This window comes from Ambystoma mexicanum, chromosome 6p (assembly GCF_040938575.1).
Source record: "Ambystoma mexicanum isolate Mex_15411 chromosome 6p, UKY_AmexF1_1, whole genome shotgun sequence".
Classification (NCBI taxonomy): Eukaryota; Metazoa; Chordata; class Amphibia; order Caudata; family Ambystomatidae; genus Ambystoma; species Ambystoma mexicanum.
The window spans coordinates 1,458,954,465-1,458,976,284 of NC_090935.1; the positions used below are offsets into that span (position 1 = coordinate 1,458,954,465).

The 21,820-nt window shown below is 44.4% G+C and overlaps 1 protein-coding gene across 1 annotated transcript in view; it reads left to right on the forward strand.

The window, feature by feature from the left end:
* The window catches only part of LOC138510531 (zinc finger protein 587-like), a 304,358-nt gene that overhangs the window by 68,534 nt on the left and 214,004 nt on the right, over positions 1–21,820 (forward strand). Inside the window, exons 2-3 of the mRNA XM_069626255.1 lie at positions 3,627–3,753; positions 19,830–19,940. Coding sequence (XP_069482356.1) covers positions 3,627–3,753; positions 19,830–19,940 — 238 coding nt within the window. The remainder of the gene's footprint in view (positions 1–3,626; positions 3,754–19,829; positions 19,941–21,820) is intronic.

The following is a 21,820-nucleotide window of genomic DNA, read 5'->3' on the forward strand; positions in this document are numbered from 1 at the left end:
CTGGTTGACCGGTTTCAGTGATTGTCTTTCGTATATCATCTTCTTCAGGACCCATTATTTGCTTTCTTAGACCCAATCTGCATGCCCCTCAGAGAAGTAGATTCAGCACATTCTGTTCATCTGTTGTATGTGCAATGGAGTAGCACATTAGGTATCAGGAATTTCAGCGCTTCCAGTTAATTAGATCAGGGCACCTATGTTGATACTTGATCTGGCATCTGTTATAGTTGTCTCATTTCAAAGAAGTACACCTCTTCTGGTATAGCGGTCTTGTTGTTAATGCACCTGCGGTAGTCTTGGCTTTGTTCTTTCCCGTCAGTTTAGCGTCTCATACGCGGTAGGCAGTTTCCTCACGGCGTTCGCTGTTAGTCTTGAACGTCCAAGTAATGCGAAAGCACTGCCTTGTGAACAAAGAATTGCATTCATTTGTTAAATGGCACACTGGATAACAGTTCAAGAGACGCAGACAATATACAGAGCTAGATAACTGGCCCATGAATGACTTCCCAAGATTGGGATGAATAGAGGAGGACTCACCTGGCACTCGGCATCAGTGTGTCCTGGCACCCCTGAACTCCTAGTTGGTGCCCAGATAGAGGAGCTGCTCTACAGCAAATGGGTTTATGCCTGACTTAGACCATGCATTTAAACTCTTGGTCTGCGTTCAACAAATTACCCAATTAGGGGTAATGCAAGGGAGGGCGATTTAACGCATATTTAGGCCAGCCCAGAGGAAGCAGGACTACTGGGTAAAAGGCAGATAAGAAAATGCCCCTCTAGTCATGCAGCACAGCCTTAACAGACAGATTGGTTGACCAATTCCATAAAGAACTGGCTCATTTATGGGGGGAGGAGGAGTGTAAGAGGAACCTGGGAGAATAAGGCCATGAGGGCGTTGGGACATTGGTCCAGTGAGGTGATGCAGAAGAGAAAGCAGTGAGAGGGAACCCAAGGAGTCCTAGTTTATTGACGGCTATAATTCCGTCTTTGACAAAAGTCAGATTACATGGGTAAAGTCTAGCAGAAAGCCTGCTGCGAGCTGCCTGGCTACAGTCAGATATGCGCTGTTAGCTAGCTGGGGCTATTACCCAGATCTTTGCAGAAGCCAAAGCATAAAAGAAATAAGGACTGTTGTGGACTCAGTCCTATGAGGATCATAATCCAGAACCAGGCAAGAGCCAGGTGCTCAGAGGTAAGGGAATGAGATTGAGCCTGTTGTGTGTTAAAGCCCAGTCGTGCCGCTACCCCGTTTCCCACCACAGTAGGAATTCTTTGAATCCTTGCTTCTATGAAATAAAAGATTGTTGTTCATCCATTGTCACACAGGCTACACTCTTCCACCTATTTCAGTTTATTCCCTTTGTCATGATTTTTTTCATTTTCTTTTCTTCATAATTTTATTTCTCTTGTTTATATGGTGCCCACTTTGATTCATAATAGCATAACTTTAGAAATAATGCATATTTTTATATTTTGTATATTGAAAACATTGGATGACCGTGTATTTCAAAATAAACTGACCATGTACTGTAACTCCACAACACTGGATGTAGTGCAAGCATCATTAATCTAAGCAGACACGGGCACCTCTATTATTTCATGAGGGCTGGAGGATTCTCAGATTGGACTATCTGTCAGAGCGTGAGCAACACGCTGATATTTACGAGCTACCTCTTCGGCGAATGAGCATCGTTGTTTTCTTGGAAGGGTTGGAATTGAAGAACCTCTCCTGTGTTGCACTCAAAGGTGACTACACTACCCGAAAGAGAGAGCCGAGTATGCGTGACTGGTAAAACAGGAAGTGCAGTCCGCGTACACTGCTCTTTGACTTCTCGGTATGGGACGTTGTGTTTATATGGTAATCATGTTAGTGTACTCTTATTTTTCCTCGCCCTTGGTGTATTCCTTTTAACTAACTTGCCTTGTCCCTGCCGGAGCCGTACCCTGTTCGGGATCCCCCACGTTCCTTTTGCCAACCCGCTTGTGTTGAAGGATTACCCATGCACTATATCTTGTTTTTTCCCTCTGTCTGGTACTGCTTCATGCCTCGCCGTCTTTTGTTTTGGATCACTTCTTGCTTGGTATGAACTACGTACTGGACAATGGCCTGGTTAATAAACTAAACTAACTCGTCATGGTTCAGACTTCAATTTCAATATCACAGTTCCAACTCTTCATGGAAGACCTATCCGAAGTTCAGGGAGTGCTATGAACGTTGGACCATCCAGGTTAAGTGGGTTCTCTGTTGCTAGTATCTATTCCATTGCCGTACACCTGATGCATATTGCTTATTTTAACTGTTTACAGCCCCATGGAATCAGGTGTTTGGCGTATTTGGTGAAGCTCTGCACCTTTGGGCCCTCAGTTGCAAGAGTCGGTTGCTGTTGGGCTTTCCAATGGAAGCACCTGAGTTTGCGAGGGCAAACCACGGTAACAATCCCAATTCAGAACACGATTCTACTTTGCATAATGTACAACGTAATTCCTGCAAAATTAGGTGTTGCTGGTGTGGAAATTCATAACTCACTGCTGTGATAGTGTGGCATAGGACTAACCTTTACATTCTCCTTTTTTAATTCCACGCTGAAAAATAAGACGTTTGAGGACACAAACGACGAGGGCAGACCACTACTTGATGTATGCGTCCCTACTTGAGTAGCCCAGGCCGATGGTGCTGGCTAGGACTGCACTGGCACCTGGTGGCAAGAGAAAACAACTCGTTTACAATCATATGCCCATAACTGCCTACTTAATATAGTTCTTTTCCAAGTGCCAGGCAGCAAGGACATTAGGCACATCTCTTTTATGGGCCCGATCTCTTAGAATCTGCGGCAAGAACCCGGCACCATGTTAAAGCAAATCTCTGGGCCTGACGCACAGTACCCAACATGTCCTTCATGGGATGCACTCTATCCACACAGCCGGTTTGCTGCCTTCGTTTATCTGGACAGGCAACAACGCCTCCAGGTCAGGTGTGTAGTGGCACTCAAAGAAGGAGGATGACCTAAATAAAGCCTTCACCAAGCGTGCCCGACGTTTTCCTCTGCTTTGGGATGAACATGTACTTGGCTTCAACTCTGATACCGAGGGGTTTTATTTAAAATATTTTAATCAAACCATCTTTGTGTTTTTGCCATACACGCATTGCTCAAACGCCATACAAAGGACTAAGCCATAAGCAGACATCCACATGCTAGTCTGAGTGCTGGCACGCAAGCACATTGTCATAAGATGTTTTCTTTCATTATAATACGTTGCTATTCTTGTAATGCGTTGGCTGATAGCATTGCCTTTATTTAAGCAATAATGCAGCATTCCTGGGTGGTAACGGCTCTTGTCGCAAGTTAATAGGCCCTAGGGACGTTAGCACCAGTCATTATGGCCTGAGGAAGCGGGGCATTATTGCTATTAGAACTTGCAACCCCTAGGCGTATAATGTTCTGTTCAAATTAAGGAAAGACAAAGGAAAAACCTTGATATTTTGGGACTTAAGACTGACACCGGCCATTATTGCCCTTTGCCACTGCATTGTTTGCAAGGGATCTACCAACATTGAATGCTCTAGATATATATGTTTCGTTCTGAAAGTCATTTTTGAGTGTTTAACGCAACCCTTGCTCTTTCAGGTATCCATCACATTCTGCGATGTCGCTGCCTGTTTCTCTGAAGAGGAGTGGAAGCTTTTACACGAGTGGCAGAAGGACCTGTACAGCAATGTCATGAAGGAAATTCAGCAAGCTCTGACTTCCCTGGGTAAATATGCTTTGTCTGACAATCCTGTCATTCAGGGGCTGCATTTAAATGATTCTTGCCATGCGTTTTGAATAATGTCCTCTCTTTGAAAATGTTCTCCTGATGAAATCGTGGCAAATGTCAGGGACAAAAACGGACAAGTGGTCCCTTACCCAAGAAGTGTTTTTTAAGTCTTTAAGTGGGGAGGACCATAGGGGTCCATAACAAACAAACAAAAAAAAAGCGATTTTGACATAGCAGTAAAATATTCTTTTTTAATTGCTTTATGGAAAAAACGGTTTCCTTTTGTGTATATATATAATTTAAATTACATCAGTCGTGTTCAAATTAATAAAGTGACATCAAGAGCGTTAATCAGAACGTATAACAACTCCTTCCAGAACAAGGAAAATACCACAAAACGAGGACAGATGGCACACTCGCTCTCCTTCATGCAAAAGGTGCTATATACTACAAAGCACGCATAGAACAAATGCATATCTGTATGCAATAACAATTACATCATCCATAATGCCAACAGCAATGGATAAACTTAGTAAAAAGTACAGACGCGCTTCCAATTTTTGCACTAACGAGAAGCCGACATGTGAGAGACCATTTAGTGGACGATAAATTCACAAGCCTCAAGACAGTACACACCATTGCCTCATGTTGGAACCTCGAAAATGTACCCATTGTTGGACATTTTCCCTGCCTAACTTGAACTTCCAGCCAATACACAAAAGGCAAACTTTCTTTACCCATGGTAATTTTACCTGGCCTCTAAAACATTTCACCAACTGTAAAACAAAGAATGGCATTTACACAATTCGACGTCCCTCCACCTTAATTTACATTAGCATGGTACAAGTTATCTCGACGAGAATAACTGAGCATCGCTCCAAGATCCGTAGCAAAACATTTCAAGCTCCATTGTTCTTGTTTTCTAAGAAATGTCAGGAACAAGCCATTGTCATCCTTGACTGTTAATGGAGAAACCACAGCTAAACCTTTTGCGAACATAAAGGTAAGCTCCTTGTGAACAAAAGAAACCAATAGTGCAAATAACCTCTGAACCTTCTTCGGGGCATGTTATGCCGTTGCACGAAGTCACAGATATGAGAAGCAGAACTATAAAAACTCTGTCCAGAGTCATAGCTCCTTTTCTATTGTCGGTGGGTTAATAGCGGGTGCTTGGTGTGTTATGTCATTTGTACTGTGAGAGAAGTGTTTTTGATCCAATCCCTCATCTTTCTACTGTTCGCCATTGGGCATTACCAGGGGTAGACCTGTGGCGCAACCCCTTCCCTGCTTCACATTGAACATATCTCCTGGACAGCTACTATTCCTTTCCTGTAAGCACGTCTGCACCGTCTCTCTTTGCCTGTCTTGTCAGCTGCGCACATACCAATTAGGCCCGCCAAATCCCAAGGACACTAGACTGCCTCTTTCATATGGCATGCACACGGTTCTCTGAACCCATTGATGTATAAAGAGTACTCCATCTACCAAGAAGAACTCTCAGAGGGGTGATGGCATAGGAAGGAGTCATGGAGTTTGGTTCCCATGTCTTACTAGACCCCTCTCCCCACCCCCCCATAATATTTGGCTTTCACTCTCAATAAAGTACTACAATCTTTTTCTTTTGGGGCATTGTTAAAGTGATTTAATTAACTGCACATACAAAGGTGGGGAGGGCATATTCCAAAAGTTACTTGAGAACTGTAATCTCCTTCAGCAGGAGTCTCAAGGCTCTTTCCAACTTTATTTGTCCTCCTTATGCAGCACAAAACAACAGGGCTACAAAGGTAGGCATTCTTTGCCCCAATAAATGTTACAATAATATGCTAAAGTACTCTCAGCATTGGAGCGCTTTTTTTCATCAGATGTAGATGATCAGGTAGTGCTGGTGGAGGCTCATGAGAATCTTCATAGAAGCCCTAGTCGTTTTTTTCACAAAACCATACACGGAGGTTAAGCATCATGCACAGGGAAGAACGCCCTGGTATGATGGGGATTGCCGGCGCAAAGGGACGTCTGGTATGGCAAGCTAAGAGTGCCACAAGATTTATGAGCTACAAGCCAAGTAAGGTGTTAAAGGCGGGGAGCACAGCATTTACTGTGCTTTAGTTAAACCCTGCCGCATTTTACCACTATCGTACCACTTTAGGTCAGTACCACATTGTTGCCTCGCTTACAACCATTATACTCAACTGTTTCTTGCTACAAATTATACATTTAAAATTATATTTCAGGTACTGCAAATGTTTTGAATTTAGGCTGTTTTCGGGTACTGCAAATGTTTTTGAATTTAGGCTGTTTTCAGGGACTATAAATGTTTAGAATTTAGGCTGTTTTTCAGGTACTGCAAATGTTTCGAATTTAGGCTGTTTACAGGTGCTGCAAATGTTTTAGAATTTAGGCTGCTTTCAGGTACCTCAAATGTTTTGAATTTAGGCTGTTTTCAGGGACTATACATGTTTTGAATTTAGGCCGTTTTCAGGTACTTCATGTGTTTTGAATGTTTAGGCTGTTTTCAGGTACTTTAAATGTTTTGAATTTAGGTTGTTTTTCAGGTACTGCAAATGTTTTTAGGCTGCTCTTCTGGCACATCACTTGACCTGACACTTGCCACATTTGCACTGGCTTCCTTCACACTCTTCCTATGTTCACTGTTCATACAGACCTCCAGCTGCTAGATAGCCCCCACCTTACTGAAGCCACTGATAAAAACCCTCCACCATGCCCACTAATTCCCAAAACAGTGCATCAGGATGGTGCTCCAAAATCAGATCCTTCCCCTTCTTTCCCCCTTCTATCACAGCCCTCTGTCCCCTCTCTCCAGGCACTTTCTACACACACTCCTCTCTCATCCCTTGACCCAAACCATACCACATTTCCTCCCTCTGCCCCCTCCCCACCCATTTCCCTTCCCTGATCGTAGCTCGGGCTACTCTGGCAAGCACACCTATTTCAATACCCCCCCCCACTTAAACACACACTTCTGGCCCCCAAGCACCTCCCTAAACCAGAGCCCACCCCAACCTCAGGACACCTCCACCTCTATTCCCCTCCTCTTCTCCCATCCACACACCACCCTACCCCAACTCCTTAACCCTGCACTCCTAACCCGCTCCTCTCTCTTTAACACCCATACACACTCTCCCATCCCTGCCCGACCTCAACCCTACCCACTCCCCATCTCCACCCACACACCCATGACCACCTGAACTTCCCCCTGTCCCTCCAACTCCTACCCAGGCACTTTGTTCCCCCCTCCAATCCTACCTCCCACCTTTTCCCCCCTTTTTAAGGAATTGTCCCCCCTCAAGCACTCTTCCTTGTTAGCCCAATCGCCCTCAACACCCACACTCCTCGTCCCACCCCTACCTTTCCACTGGAACCCCCATGAGAAAACTGCCACCCTTGCTCCTACCCCTTTCTCCTCCCACTCAAACCCCCCACCCCGCACACCAAGCCCTTCACTACCTTCCACCCCCAACCTGCTCTCTTACATCCTCATCAATGGAAGATCTGTAGCCAAAAACAAACACATGAATTTTCACCTCATCTCCGAGGAAAACACAGACGTTGTCTTCATCACTGAAACCTGGTTCTCTGAGGACTTTGAATCCGTTGCTCACGGAGCGTTCCCCACCGGATACCTGATAGTCGTGCACAACAGATGCGGCAGGGCCGGAGGACTAGCCATCCTCTACAAACAAACCCTCTCTGTCCTACAAATTGAGAAACAACCCTGCAAACATTACTGTGGATCACTACTAGTGAAATTCCAACCCTCCTCCTCCTTCACTCACAGTTTTTTACTCTTTTACAGACCTCCTGGGTACAACAGGAATTTTGCAGACTCCCTTAGTGACTCGGTTGCAGCCATCCTCATACCTAACTCCTCCTTCACCATGCTAGGGGATCTCAACAACTGGTTCGATATTCCATCCAACCCCATGACCCGCCCACTCCTGGACAACATGGAATCGCTCAACATGTCCCAACTGATTTCACAACCCACCCACATAGCAGGTCTCACCCTCGACGCTCTATTCAGTTCTACCTACCAGATCACCACTCTACTTCCCGGTCCTGTTTTATGGACTGATCACTCAGCCATCTTCATCCATGTCATCACTCCTACCCCCTCGACTCTTCAACCCCAGGCAGCCCTCTTCTGTACGTATTTGGAGCAAGGTCATCATAAACCCTGACCTGGCCAATTGCCTCCAACACTCCCTCCATATCCTCTGCCTCGATGAAGGACCTCCTTCCATTGCCCTTTTTGACCATTGTCTTTCTAGCGTTTTCACCCTGCTCACTCCTACGAGACCTTCCTCCCAGAGAACAGGCCCCATTCCTAAATGATTCACCCCCTCCCTCAAATCCCTCGAACCCTGAAGAACTGCCTGGAACGCTCCTGCTGACCAAACCCCACGCCACAAAACAGAGCCCGCTACACCAGACCGGTCAGAAGTTAGGATGAAAATCAGGAAAGCTAAATGATCCTACTATGGGAGCCGAATAGCCAACTCCTATAACCCTAGCAGGGAACTCTATAGGACCATCGCAGAATTCAGCTCTGTAAGCTGCACCTCCGCCATCTCCCAGGCACTCTGCAATGCCCTGTCAGGCCATTTAATTAATAGTGCCCTTTGATTGACACCTCTGCATCTCTAGCAACATCCCTCCACCTTCATCCCCCACTTCTTCACCTAGCTCCTCACTTCCCACCCTTGACACATCAGTCCATCTCCCACACAGACTTCCTGAAACTCCTATCGCTAAGCCGACTTTCAGGAATCCCAGATGACCCATGCCCCCCCCCCCCTCTCTAAAGCAGATTTTATCTTCAACCTGTGCAGGCAGAACTGCAAGATCCATGATTAACCATTCTATGATTCAGGCATTGTTCGCCCAGCACTCAAAACCTCACACGTTCAACAACTACTAAAAAAGCCCACCCTCTCATCTTTGCCAACTACTGTCCAAATTCCAATATCTGCTTCATAGCCAAACTCCTAGACCATGCCACGTGCACCCAGCTCTCCCTCTTTACGGAATCCTGCTTGACCCAGCCCAATCTGATTTCAGACCCCGCTGAGGAACAGAATCCTCACTCATCTCTATTTGGGATGATTTGAAAAGTACAGCAGACTCCGAAGGCTGTGCTGCACTTATCCTCCTCGACCTTTCAGTGGCCTTTGACACTATAGGCCACTCCATCCTCAAGGGCAGATTCCACTCTCTGGGCATCAGGGATTCTGCCCTCAAATGAATCTCCTCCTTCCTCTTGGACCGCTCTCAGGTCATGATTCTTCCCCCTTTCTCCTCCCCTGCCCGCCCTGTCTATAAAGGGGTGCCTCAGGGGGGCCTCCTTCTCCCCTTACTCTTCAACCTCTACCTCAGCCCTCTCCCCACAATCATTCGCACCCTTAACCTAACATGCTACAATTAAGCCTTCGACACCCAGATCATCGTCAGGATCCCTAAAACAACTTCCTCCCCTCACCCAACCTCTCCTTCTGCCTCTCAGAAGTTGACCACTGGATAATGGCCAACCACCTTCTCCTCATCCCTGGCAAAACTGAAATCATAATCTGCTGTAAAACCTCTCTTCCCCCAACCCACACACCGACCGGTCTTGCTAGGACCCCCACCATCAGTATCCAACTCGGTGAAGAACCTGGGATGCACCTTGGACTCTGATCTTATTCTCACCACAACAACACAGTTTCAAAACTTGCCATGTCCATCTGCACTGCCTCAGACGAATCCTCCCCTATCTCTCCTACCCCCACAGAGTCTTATCAATTCTCCTCTCCCACCTGGACTATGCCAACTCTCTCTATCTGGGCGCCCCCTCCTACCAGCTGAGAAAACTCCAGCGAATCCAAAACTCAGCAGCCCGACTCCTCCTTGCACTTTCACCTAGAGAGCACATCTCTTCCGCCCTTAGAGTTCTTCACTGGCATCCCGGCAGCCGAAAGGCAACTTTCAAAGCCATATGCATCACACACCATGCCTTCACAAGACAGGCCCAAATTCCTACAAGACAAACTCACAGAGTACCAACCCACCAGAAACCTTCGATCAGGCTCTGCACACCTGCTGGTTATCCCCCCTTTCCTTTCCACAAGAATTGGAAGGTCCTCCTTTTCTGTCCAAGCTCCCACCCTCTGGGACTCCCTTCTGCTAAGCATACACTGCAAAGAGACCTACCTCTTCTCCAGGAAGACCCTTAAAACCTGGCTATTCCCCCCAGAAACTTGAAGACCGCTCCTCTCTTTGACGCCTCTGACACTCCGAGCCCATATCACCTGTGGACTGACACTATTTAGGGCCCTACGACTTGCCCAGAACAAGGTAAAGTATAAAATCAGACCTTAGCAGATGACCTTTCCACAGGAACTCTTCCTTCTCAAAGCCCATTTCGAGGCACTTGTTTTTTCATATATATGCACCACCTCGGGGACCCAGCTGTATGCACTGGCGAGGATGGGCCGTCTATGGCACTTGAAGGTATTCTTGGGGAGGGGCAATGGGGTGTAACTTGGAGGGGATGCACGAGTGGCTAGAATGTTACACAGGGTGTTGTTGGGGCTGGGTAACACATTGCATTGGATGAAATTGTGGGGGAGCCGGCATGTACCCTACCAGGGATAAGGGCTTTAGGTAGTGTGTTGCGCTTGAAGGAGTTGTGAAGACAGTTCATGTGCGGTAAAATGTAGCAAATTCCTGACACTGGTGAATGCAGAATGTAGCTCTGCACCTAATCGGGTTGAATGTAGGCTGTAGCCAACTTTGAATCCAGGTGAGTGTAGAATGGGGCCAAAGCAATGAACCCCGAGAGTGTAGAATGTAGCCAGGGAAAATCTGGGTGAGTGCAGAATGCACCTTATGTACTGAATTCAGGTGAGTGTAGAATGTATCCAATGTATCGAAACCGGGTGAGTGTAGAATATAGTCAATCTAGGTTAAGGTAGAACATACCCAATGTATTGAATTGAGACGGACGGAAATTGTAGCCTATGTATTTCTCCAAGGTGAATTACATTACAGCTGGCTGCAAGTAGAAGGTAGCCATCAATCTTCATCTCGATACTCCAGCGGGATGTTTTTGAAACTGGGACCTTCACTAAAGTATTAACCACTGTATTAAACCTGACGCACTCCATGCTTATGGAACTTCAGCTGCAGGCGCATTCCTGCACGCACTTGCACCCATACACCAGACTAAACACAAAGCACAACACCTCTGCCATCAGAATGCAGGTATGTCCTACGACAAAAGATTTGGTGTGGCTGGACACATAATGGAGTCTTTCACTCGCGCTCACTCTTGACCTCCTCTCAGCAGTTCTATGTCCTTTTGCCGACACCAGTTTGTTCAATGTATTTGGTTACAAAAAATGTACCTTGTAAAACAAATAATTATTTTTTCATTTGGGGCGGGGTCCCCCATCCTCCCCTTTCCCTATACTGTTAACCCTCCCCAACTCCCTCCCCACCCCTTTTAACCCTTTACGGCCCCCCCCCATATATTTCGATGAGTTTTTTCAATGTTCATTTTTTGTACAAAATTGCATCGAAAAAACTGGTGTCAGCAAAACAATGCAATGCCCTCTCCGCACCTGTCCATCATGGGTTACTGGGGCTCGACTATCCCACCTACTCTTTACGTCTGTCAAATGCACACACACACACACACACACATTAGAATCCACTCTTCTGGCAATCTTTTCCCACACCTTGGACTTCGGCCCTCCGAGGGCTTTCTACCCACAAGTGCATTGAGGCTATTCTAATGGAATAAAGGCGCTATAAACATGACGTATTACTACTAGTACTGCTACTACTACTACTACTACTACTACTACATATGAAGAGTAAGAAAGCAGAATTTGCTGAGGAGATGACTCCTTTGGCTGCAATGAAACTAGGGGACAGCTTCAAGTTCTGGGCTATAATTGGATTGGGTTGTGCAGAGAATTACAGCCCCAGTCAGGGTTACATCCCAGAACATCTGTGTGTCAAGCACTTTACAGAACTATACCAGGAAATCAGAGACCCTGGGGCCCTAGGAACTGTTGACCAGGGCCAGGAACAGGGAGGTGCGATAAGGCGGTATATCCCCCTGGCATTCACGGAAGAAGACACAAGAGTGGCCCTTTGTAGCCAAAAGTACGGTCCAGATAAGGTCAAGTAGATGTTTATGCTTCTCAGCCCAATATTTGGAGCCCCTACTTTTTTAAACTATTCAATGCGGTACTAAGGCATAATGTTGTCCCGCAATCATGGACCCACACAGAAATAGTCCCCATCTTTAAAAGGGGTTGCAGGGACTTACTTAAGAACTACCGGCCCATTTCTTTATTAGATGCTGGCTGCAAGATGTTTGTGGGAGCTATCCTTGGTAATCTCGAAACCTGGATAGAGAAACACGATATCCTAAGTCATCTGCAGGCTGGTTTCCGTACTGGAACCTCCACGGTGGTGCAGAGCCTGAGGTTGCGTCTCCTGTGCGACAAATATGTCTTCCTTAGGAAGAAATGCGCATTTGTGCATAGATCCGCAGACCGCTTTCGATACAGTCCCTATGGTCACTTTGTGGAACACCTTATATAGAATCGGGATACCCATGCCCCTCCTAAAAGCCATTCAAAGCCTGTATACAGAGAACAGGGCCTAGGTGTGGTGGAACATTGACGGCAGCACCTCAGAGACATTTGGGATAGCCATGGGGGTACGCCAGGGGTATGTTCTGGCGCCCAAATTGTTTTGTGTGTTCATCAACAGAGTAATAGAAAGGCTCTTGGAAACTGCATCAGATTCACCTATGCTGACTAGGATATCTATTTTTATGTTCGCACATGGTGCAGTATTTCTCTCTCTAACCCCTGCAGGTTTATGAACGTAACTTAAAGTCTTTATCGCCTTTTGCAATAAGAATGGGTTGGTTGTTAATGTTGAAAGTCTTTGATTTTTAGAAACCCCAGGCAGAATTCCAAAGGGAAGATAAGGCTCGAACTCAGCAAAGGGCCCATCGAGCAGGTCGACTCCTATGACTATTTGGGCATGAAGGTTGCAGAAGTTTGTATGTGGGCAGCACAAAATGCCAGAGCAGGAGTTTCACTGGCAAGATACAGTGGGGCATTAGCAAGATTTACGGGGGAGCATGGTAATGGAGTGGTGAAAGTGCCCATTGAGGCATATAATGCGCAGACAAGGAAAGCGGCCCTTTATGTGGCTGAGTTGTCGGGCCATGTAAATGGCGCAAAGATCTCCACTATGGAAAACACATTTTTAAAGTGGATTCCAGGGTTACCCCCACTAGTGCCCCCAACCTCTCAATACTTTTAGATATCAATTTGCAAAACATCAGGGCCATTTAGAGCAACGCCGGTATACTATTGGTCCAGAGTTTGGACCTCTGTATACTTAGGTAAGTATAGGGAGGCTATCAATGCTCTAATGGACCAAGATGGAGGTAGATCTCTCCAGTGGTTCCAGCACATCAAAAAAGGAACTGTGTAGTATGGGCCTGGGTGAGTACTGATATTGCCCTACTAGTATGGAGGGTTGCAGCAGGAATTTATAATGGACGCATATGGTATTAAAACAGAAATTGAAATTCATGAAAAATGAGGGTGCTCGGATAGGGGTATAAAGCAAACATTTGGGTATGAGGCATATCTAGATGAGGCGCAACTCCTGGGTATATTACAGATGGTCGCACTATGCAACAAGTGGGATTTTAACATCAGCTCTGTTTGCCCCTTCTGCCCAAATCGGGTAGAAAGCTCCACTTATTTTGTCCTAATCTGCCCACGTTATCTAGATCTCAGGATAAATAACCGGAAGCCTCTCTTCAGAGAGAGATGTATAAGAGCTACGGGAGAGGCTATGATGTTATTTAGCATCTCGTCTGACACACTAGCAGTTCATCCCTCTGAAAATTATGTGGCCGGGCCTGGAAAAGAAGGCAGGCCAAGGTTCGACCTAAATTGCTGAATCAGAATTATGTTCTATGATGATGACGAAAAGGCATCACTTGCACTTGAAATTAATTTTGTATGATTCCTTTAATCAATAGCATGCCTATGCCAACTTATCTATCAATTGAATAGGCTGATGCTTGATGTTTTTATTTTTCATTATGTAGATTTAAGAAATGTTTTAATCATGTTTATTAAATGTAGAGCATGTATTGAACATAGTGGAGAAATCTAAAAATACTGTAGACAACAGGAAATGTGATACTGTAATGATTTATGAATTTTAGCAAATTGAATTGTGATTTTATGGTACTTTAATACCAAAATAAAGCTATACTGAACTGTTAAAATAACTTGGTAGCAGCATTGCTTTCCAAAACATTCTCAGTGGAATTACTTAACTTGAACTGTAAAATGTGTGCCTGTTTAGAAAGATGTATTGAGCATCTATTTTGCTCATTTATCTTTTTATCGAACAAGTTGAAGCGGGTTCCATATGACCGGGTAATCCTACAACTGAATAGCACCAGTCTTCAGTGACTTCAGCAATTTAAGAAGGATCATGGATAAACCACATCGTTGCCCATCCAGGCAAACACTTTTGGTCCATATGGATAAATCAAACTCCCTACTTGTCTTACAATAAGTTACACACCAAAGTTTTCAACTCTGTACGTTGGTCTATTAAAACATTGAAACACCACAAGGGGTGGAGGGGGGGTGGGGGTGCTTGGTAAGGCACAGGTACACAAGAATGCAGCAGAGCATAAACTGTGCAAGTCACTTAACAGACAGGTGTGATGGAATAAAATTACTACTCACTTTCCCGGTGGATTGATGAACAATTTATTTGTAAAAAGCAATAACAAAACCTATCCAACAACAGCACAACGCTTCGGCGCAAGTAAGACCCCCTTCCCTCCATGCACCATTCTCTTATAACCAAATGAACACATGCATTTCAGTGTTAGGGGTGGTCCAGACATGGCAAGGAATCAAACTGAAATAATGTTGCCAGCGGGGCACAAAGCCCCATTATCCAAGCCTTTGATACCAGCTGCACTCTTTCATGTTAGTCTGTGTTATCAGGCAGCATATCAAAATACAATTAGCGACGGTGAATCGGTTCCATGTAATAATGTCGCCACAAAAATCTCGCCATGCAAAAATATCGCTGAAAAATCGCAGTTTTTTGTGGCGACATTATTGCATGGAACATGCGGGGGACACACCCGCAACCCCCAAACTTTTTTTTTTTCTTTTATTTTTTTTTTAACTTTTTTTTTTTGCCCCTGTCCCCATATATATGGTCACCCATATAATAACGCAGCAACCTTTTCCCAGCAATATTATTTACGGCGACCCTATATATGGGGATTATATTACCTGATACCGGTGAATCTACTCAAAGTTTCACTCACGCTCTGAGGCAAGCGACAACGCTTGCAATATGATGACATCCGTCTGCTAATGCTGCTTTTCCTAAGAAAGTAGGAGTCTAAAACATGCTCACATATGCCAAAAAGGAAATCCATCAGAAGCGAGATGTGAAGGCGAGCATTCCGAAACGCTACGCAGAGAGCCTTCATTGCAAAGACATGCGCAGTAAAGTCTGAAGCCTCACCTCGCACAAGCAAGAAACAGTTGTTTAAACATGGTATTCTGCAGTATCCGCTCAACATTATAATGCAGTAATATGCAAGAGAAGTATATACCATTATCAATTCTCAATCTCCCTCCTCACCCCCACAGGATAAGATTATGTGCAAAACAAAAGGGGTGATGGCTGGAAGGTTTAGAATTACTCTTACCCTCTGGCATGGCTGTGGGCAACGCTCCAGACTTTGCTTGGCAGGCTGAAAAACGATGGTCTGTAGTGTTGCCCTGTGCCTGTGGTTATGATTTATTATAAACCTTCTAGCCATCAATTTTTGTTTTTGCTTTTGTAGACAGGGGGCCAAATCTAATCCTCATGCCCCCTACTTGACTCAACACAAAGGCAGACAAATGACAGATGTTCCTCGCTCTTTGGTCCATCAACGCGATCCTCTATGTATCGCAGGTGTGAGAAACGTTATTCGCTCAGACAGCCGTTCAGTCCATACCCAATCGATGATTTGGACAAGATGGAAATGACATCGATCGAGCAAGTCAACTAACTGCAAAACCAGAGACTAATGACATCATCACAGACATCACGACATAGCCACACTTATACATTAAGTACATATTCATCTATTCATGAAGTTACACGAACATGACTAGTTTATTGCATATAGGCACAAAGCACATGCTTATGACGCACGTAGGCAGAGGACGGACAAATATACATATTTCTTTATAGCCATATCCTTCGCCAAAGCTGAAACCGCAAGATACAAAGAGTTCATATATTTAGCTTGCACATGCTTGACTGCCACCAACATAGAGAAGCCATAGGGAATGTTATGGAAGCTATAGGTCTCTGAAATGAGTGACGGAGGAGACACAGGTGTCGGGTACATGGAATCGCTGCAGCCTGAGGTGAGCAGAAACAAGGCACTGAGCCAAGGACAAGTGGAGATCGGAAAGTTCCATTTACCAATACAGTGAGCCACCTTCAGAACATCAGGCTAGAATACTCAAAATTACAAGTAGGAAAGCTCCACTGTGTGGTTTCAACACACGTGACCCAGTCGAACAGGACAATGCCCATTCAACCAAAGTAGATGGAGAGGACTGTTCCCATCGAACCAAAGGGGAAAAGTTACAAGTGTTGCCCACAAACTGCCAATTGAATGCACTCTCCCAGGCTTAGGTGATCAGTGATGGCAACATTAGGGAACACTTCGCAACTCCATGTTCATTCCCATTGCCTTGAAAGGGTACACACAGTCTGGTAACTGTCCAGGGTGCCAGGGATGGGAGTACACATTCTGCCCAATCCAGATTCACCTTTCACGTGGGGATATCATGTGTTGCAAGGGCCAATGGTCTCTCTGCAACCCTGCAACATTGTAGATTGATACTAGTAGAGGTGGTCCTAGGGGGAGCCACTAGATATGGCTATCCAATAGTAGAACTAACCCGTATAGCTCCCATATGTAGAGTACCCAAACTGACCATAGTAAATGTATGACATGTTTCTGGGATGAAATGAAACCTTGATTTGTGATGTCATACCGGGGTGAAACCAGGTGTCACATGCTTAGACGAGGGCTCTGGAGGATACTTGTTTTTCTGGTATGATCCCTGTCATTTTGTTTGCTACTAAAAGAAAGTAACTTTGCCCCATGGCCGAGTCTTCCTTCTTATGGCGGGGAGTCTTGGATGGGCCCAAGTTTTCTGTGCTGATAATTGATGTGACTGCTAGAGAGCCCTGGCCACACCAATCCACTTTAGTCACCCCGAGTGGGACGGGTATGCTCAGACGTGGTTCCCGAACCTGCTGGGCCTGGAGACCCAAACTACTCCTCACTGATGACGCCCAACAAGGCCGAAACATGTCTGGGGATGCTTATGGTCTCATGCAGAAGGGATGTCACCTATCTGTTTGGGTTGGACTGCCTTTTGGGGTGGGACCAACCATGAATTGCATATGGTCTTTCCTCTTATGTAATGGCTTGGCAGGCTGAAAAAAGATGGTCTGGGGGGTTGCCCAGAGTTGTGCCCATCGTTATGAGTTATATACATACAATAAATGCAAATACAAATTCAAAACCTTCCAGCCATCAACTTTTGGTTTTGCTTAAGATTATTTGTAAACATAAATCTCATTAAATGCATCTCACAAATCTGCATGTTTATGTAGCAGTACTATATTGTAAGACATCCCCTGTCTTAGTTTCATCAGTGCATAACAAGTACCATATGTGTGTCTTAGAATTGATAAACCTCTCTTCAGATTTATGTTTGAAAATGAAGTTGATCATTTTATTGCACTTAGCACATTTTACATCATTGGAGCAGGCTACGTAGAGTGTTGGCATTCTCTATCTACAGACCAGACAGTCCAGAGAATTGGAACCATACATGAGCAGAAAACCCACCTCCTCCAATTGAATTTCAGCACTTTCCCCCGATGTGGTAATAGATGAAAGACCTTGTGACTGAGAAATACTGCAAGTTCAGTATTTCTTTAATGGCACACCCAGCACCAGAAGGCTGCATCATCTTGGTTCTCATCTCTGGTCTGATCATTTTAGTCATTGTGCAGTACCTGAAATCTGAGCAGTACAACAGTCTTAAGTAGGTCACGAGTTGCAATGCACAAAGAAACAAAGTGGTCCTCAAAAGGGTCTTAAAAGTCCTTTTGACGTGCGGTTATGGGGGAGCACAAGGCACCCTGAAGTCCGGAGTTTAACATTATCATGGGGCACCTGGTTGAGCACAGCAGTTGAGGCTTGCTGACGCAACCAGAGCCACTTGGCCTCTACATCTTGGGTAGATAGATACCACTCATTCAAAAGGTGAAAATGTGCATCTTCCATGAGCCCATAGTTCAAACAACCTCCATTCAAGACTGTGAGCTTTGTGGCGGGTTAAAGCATTATTCCATTTGTGTGGTTTGCTCCAGGCAGTAGTACAAAACAAAAATAGCATGCAAGAAAGACCTTTCCTTGAGTGTGCCATGCCTTGAAACAACACACTGTCCATTACTTGCAACATGGGACCCGACTTATAAAAAAAAACACAGTTCCAATATCTGGTCTCTTTTTTGGATTCCATGTAAAGTAAAATAAATAAAATACTTTGTTGTTTTGTACTCCGCAATTTGTTTTAAAAACAGTAGTGTACATTTCAATCACATTTTCATTGCAGTCTGTTTAAGGTTGTAACAGTTTACATTTATTTAAAAAAATAGAGAAGATTGGTTTCTCTGGACGGTGTGAAAAGCCAATTAGATCCACAATATGCATTTGTGGCAAAGTAGTTGAGACTACTGACTTTAAACATCTACTTGAACACTAACTATTGGAAATGCAACAATACTTTCTGGGCAATACTGCACCGTGAAATAGTAAAGCTACACCCAACAAAATCCCAGTGATGTAGTAATATGTGTTAGAATTGTAGTGTGCTTCTGAATTCCAGAATATATTTTCATTTTGTGTTTAGCAAAATATATGGGAGCACCCACTAGGGCTGGGTTCAGTCCTCTCAAGCAAATGCTCTCCTAATATCGCTATTAAAATACATGTATCGGAATATAGCACAGGTCTTTTGGCCGCTATACAATAACAAACTACAATAAAGTGCTGCAATTTTACATGAAAATGGTGTAGGTTCAAATATTGTATGAACCAGCATTGTACAGATAGAGCGTGGCTTGCAATTCATTTGCTTAGCAGCAAGTATGTACTGCAGAGAAGGTTACCCACAGAACGTGGCCTAGGCATTTGATATATGTTTCATGGAGCATTCTTTGATTTATGCGAATCCAACCCAAAGCTGCCTCTTCCAAATCGGATAAGTAGTATGTGCATTCAGCATTTTAGGGGTGGCATTGATTTGCACCACTGCAGTAGTCAAAGGGATTTTGGGAATAGCTACATTTAGACACAAGGGCGGTTTGATCCTGACTGCATTTTCTGCTCTCCGGCTGTAATAAACAAAAGCTATCAGTAGGTGGCTTTTGCTTCATTATTGCTGTGAGAACAGAGCTTAACACAAGCACAGGAGTCTCATTCATTTCACAAAATGGATGCCCCCTAGTGCTTGAAATGTTGTACTGTGAGCCTCATTTGCTCAACATTTTACATAGGAACTTTCTTTAAAAATATATTTTGTATATATTTTTTATTATGGCCCATCTTTTGAAACAATAACATTTTTGAGTGAACTTCCTCTTTAAGGGCGTTGGCTTTTGCTTATGCTGACCCGATGTGACAGCGTTGACCACTAGTCTTTCTTGTGAAGATTTGGTTTGTTACTCATCCCAAGACTATCTAGACAAGAAATGTCATGGCAGTGATATCCTAAACATGGCAGCCTGCAGCAGAGGATGTTGTACTTATCAGGAATTTTAGTCCATGGTAACTTTTTTGTGTGTTTGGCCCTTGTGCTTGAAGCTGTAGATAACGCATACCTTTCTTCTTACTTTTCAAATAGGTCCGCTTATCGCCACAAATATATTTTCATTAAAAGCGAAGAACAAACAAGATATGCTCAATGATAACCCTCAGGATCCTGGGACAAGGCAACAAAGGGATTGTTCACCAAGTAAGTATATCCCACAGATGGAATTTGATAGTTCCTCTGCATATTTTTCACAGACGCACACCTTCCAAGACTCGTTTAGCATCATTCTACCACATGTATACAATGGTCATGCTCACATGTGCACAAAACACATGAACTCTCACATATTACATGTCCACCAGCAACCCAAGGAATTTAGAAGACTTGGGACCTCATTAGAGCTGTGGTGAAAATGCTAAAACAGTCAATGTTTTGCAAGTGCCACCTATTTCAGCATGAACCAGAATACAGACTGTGTGGGAATTTTCCTCAGTCAGTATTTCAAAGCAACCCCAGTGCAGCTGAATACTTCATGAATACAAGGTGACATCCTGCCAATCCTTGGAAAGTATCCAATTCTGACCTACAGAACCCCAGTGATGTGATTGATTATAGATATGGCTGGAAACATATCTTAACAACAAATCTACAAAAACGAGCATAGTGACAGAAAATGAAGGAACAAGCATAAGGGCAGGGATGCTTTGAATTGTTTTAAATTGGGTGTCGTGCACACAGTGGGAACATAAAGGTTTGCCTTCATGCAAGGGCAACAGCTTAATTTATCTAATACCATGTGTGGTCTATCTGTGATTTTGAAAACAATCGTATTTTGAATGCATAGGCACGAATGGTGTGCTAGTCTTTGTGATGTGATTCCCTCGCGTTGCTTGATCCGTCTCTAAAGCCCTTCAGCAGAGTAATAAGCCTGACTGCATATTTCACTAGAGGCATTCTTCAGCGTGACATGCCTTGCATGATTTAAAGAGGATGGATTGTAGGTGTTTTGGGTCATTTATTTGGAGGATGTTTTCCAAATTTGAAACCCAAGCCTTTAAGAGTAAGGTGGGTCAGCTTGCCTTGAGCTTTCCCACAGTGCAATTAGCGTGTGGACAGACTGCGGCTCCAAATAATTATACGTGGGAGAAAGAGGTTACTTTGAGGTAGCATCGCAAATCTTTGTCTGTGTACATTGCTCCAACTTTTAATGCATTTATCTGATTTGATGGCAGTTTGTAATTGTCCAGTAAAATGTTATTGTGTTTTTTAGTGGATTGCTGATTGGATAGGGCAAATAGAGAGAACCATACAGGAATATGGGTGAGACAAAAGATAGTCGGGTGATAATCTTTTGGTTCATCTGGGAAACTCTATGGTGAAGACTACACAACAACAAATCCTCCATGATGGATATTGGGAAGTGGAATGATTTTATGCATCTGACCAGCCAGAATTGCTACAATACAATAGGAGCTGAAGCTGTGTATGCTAAAGATTAGCTAGACACATAGAGCTTGCTGTTCCTCCTTCACAGAGGCTGCTGACAGAGGAAAGTCATCAAGTCTTTGTAGGAGTTTAGAAAGTTGCCTTAAGTCTTAGATGTTCCGAGGGGCGTTCCACAGAGACTATCCATGGTCGTGCTTAAGTCTATGCACCCCCCCTCCCCCCAACATGTATATTCAATTGTGTGAGTTGCAAGTAGAATCTGAATCGCTGACCTCAAACGTCTGGACTGCTGTAGGGCTCAAGATTCTTTAGACACTGTTCTGGGCTGTGGTCCTGCAGTGCTTTGTGCATTTGGCCAGGGATTTATTTCTTTAGGAAGCTAATGTAGAGTCTTCATGGGTGCCCTAATGTGATTGCGACATGTCAAGTTAAGAATGACATTGATCTTGGATTCAACCTATCCATCATCATTGAAGTGAACAAGTGTTCTGATTTCTTGTCTTGGTCCTTTCACACGTCCACTTAGCTCTCTTGAAATGACTGCACCTTGCGTTTCACCAGTTCTAAGGCATGGGATCTGGTTCCCCTTTGGATCTTTTTCCTTCTCTCTTTAAGCAACTTGCTTTACAGTCTGA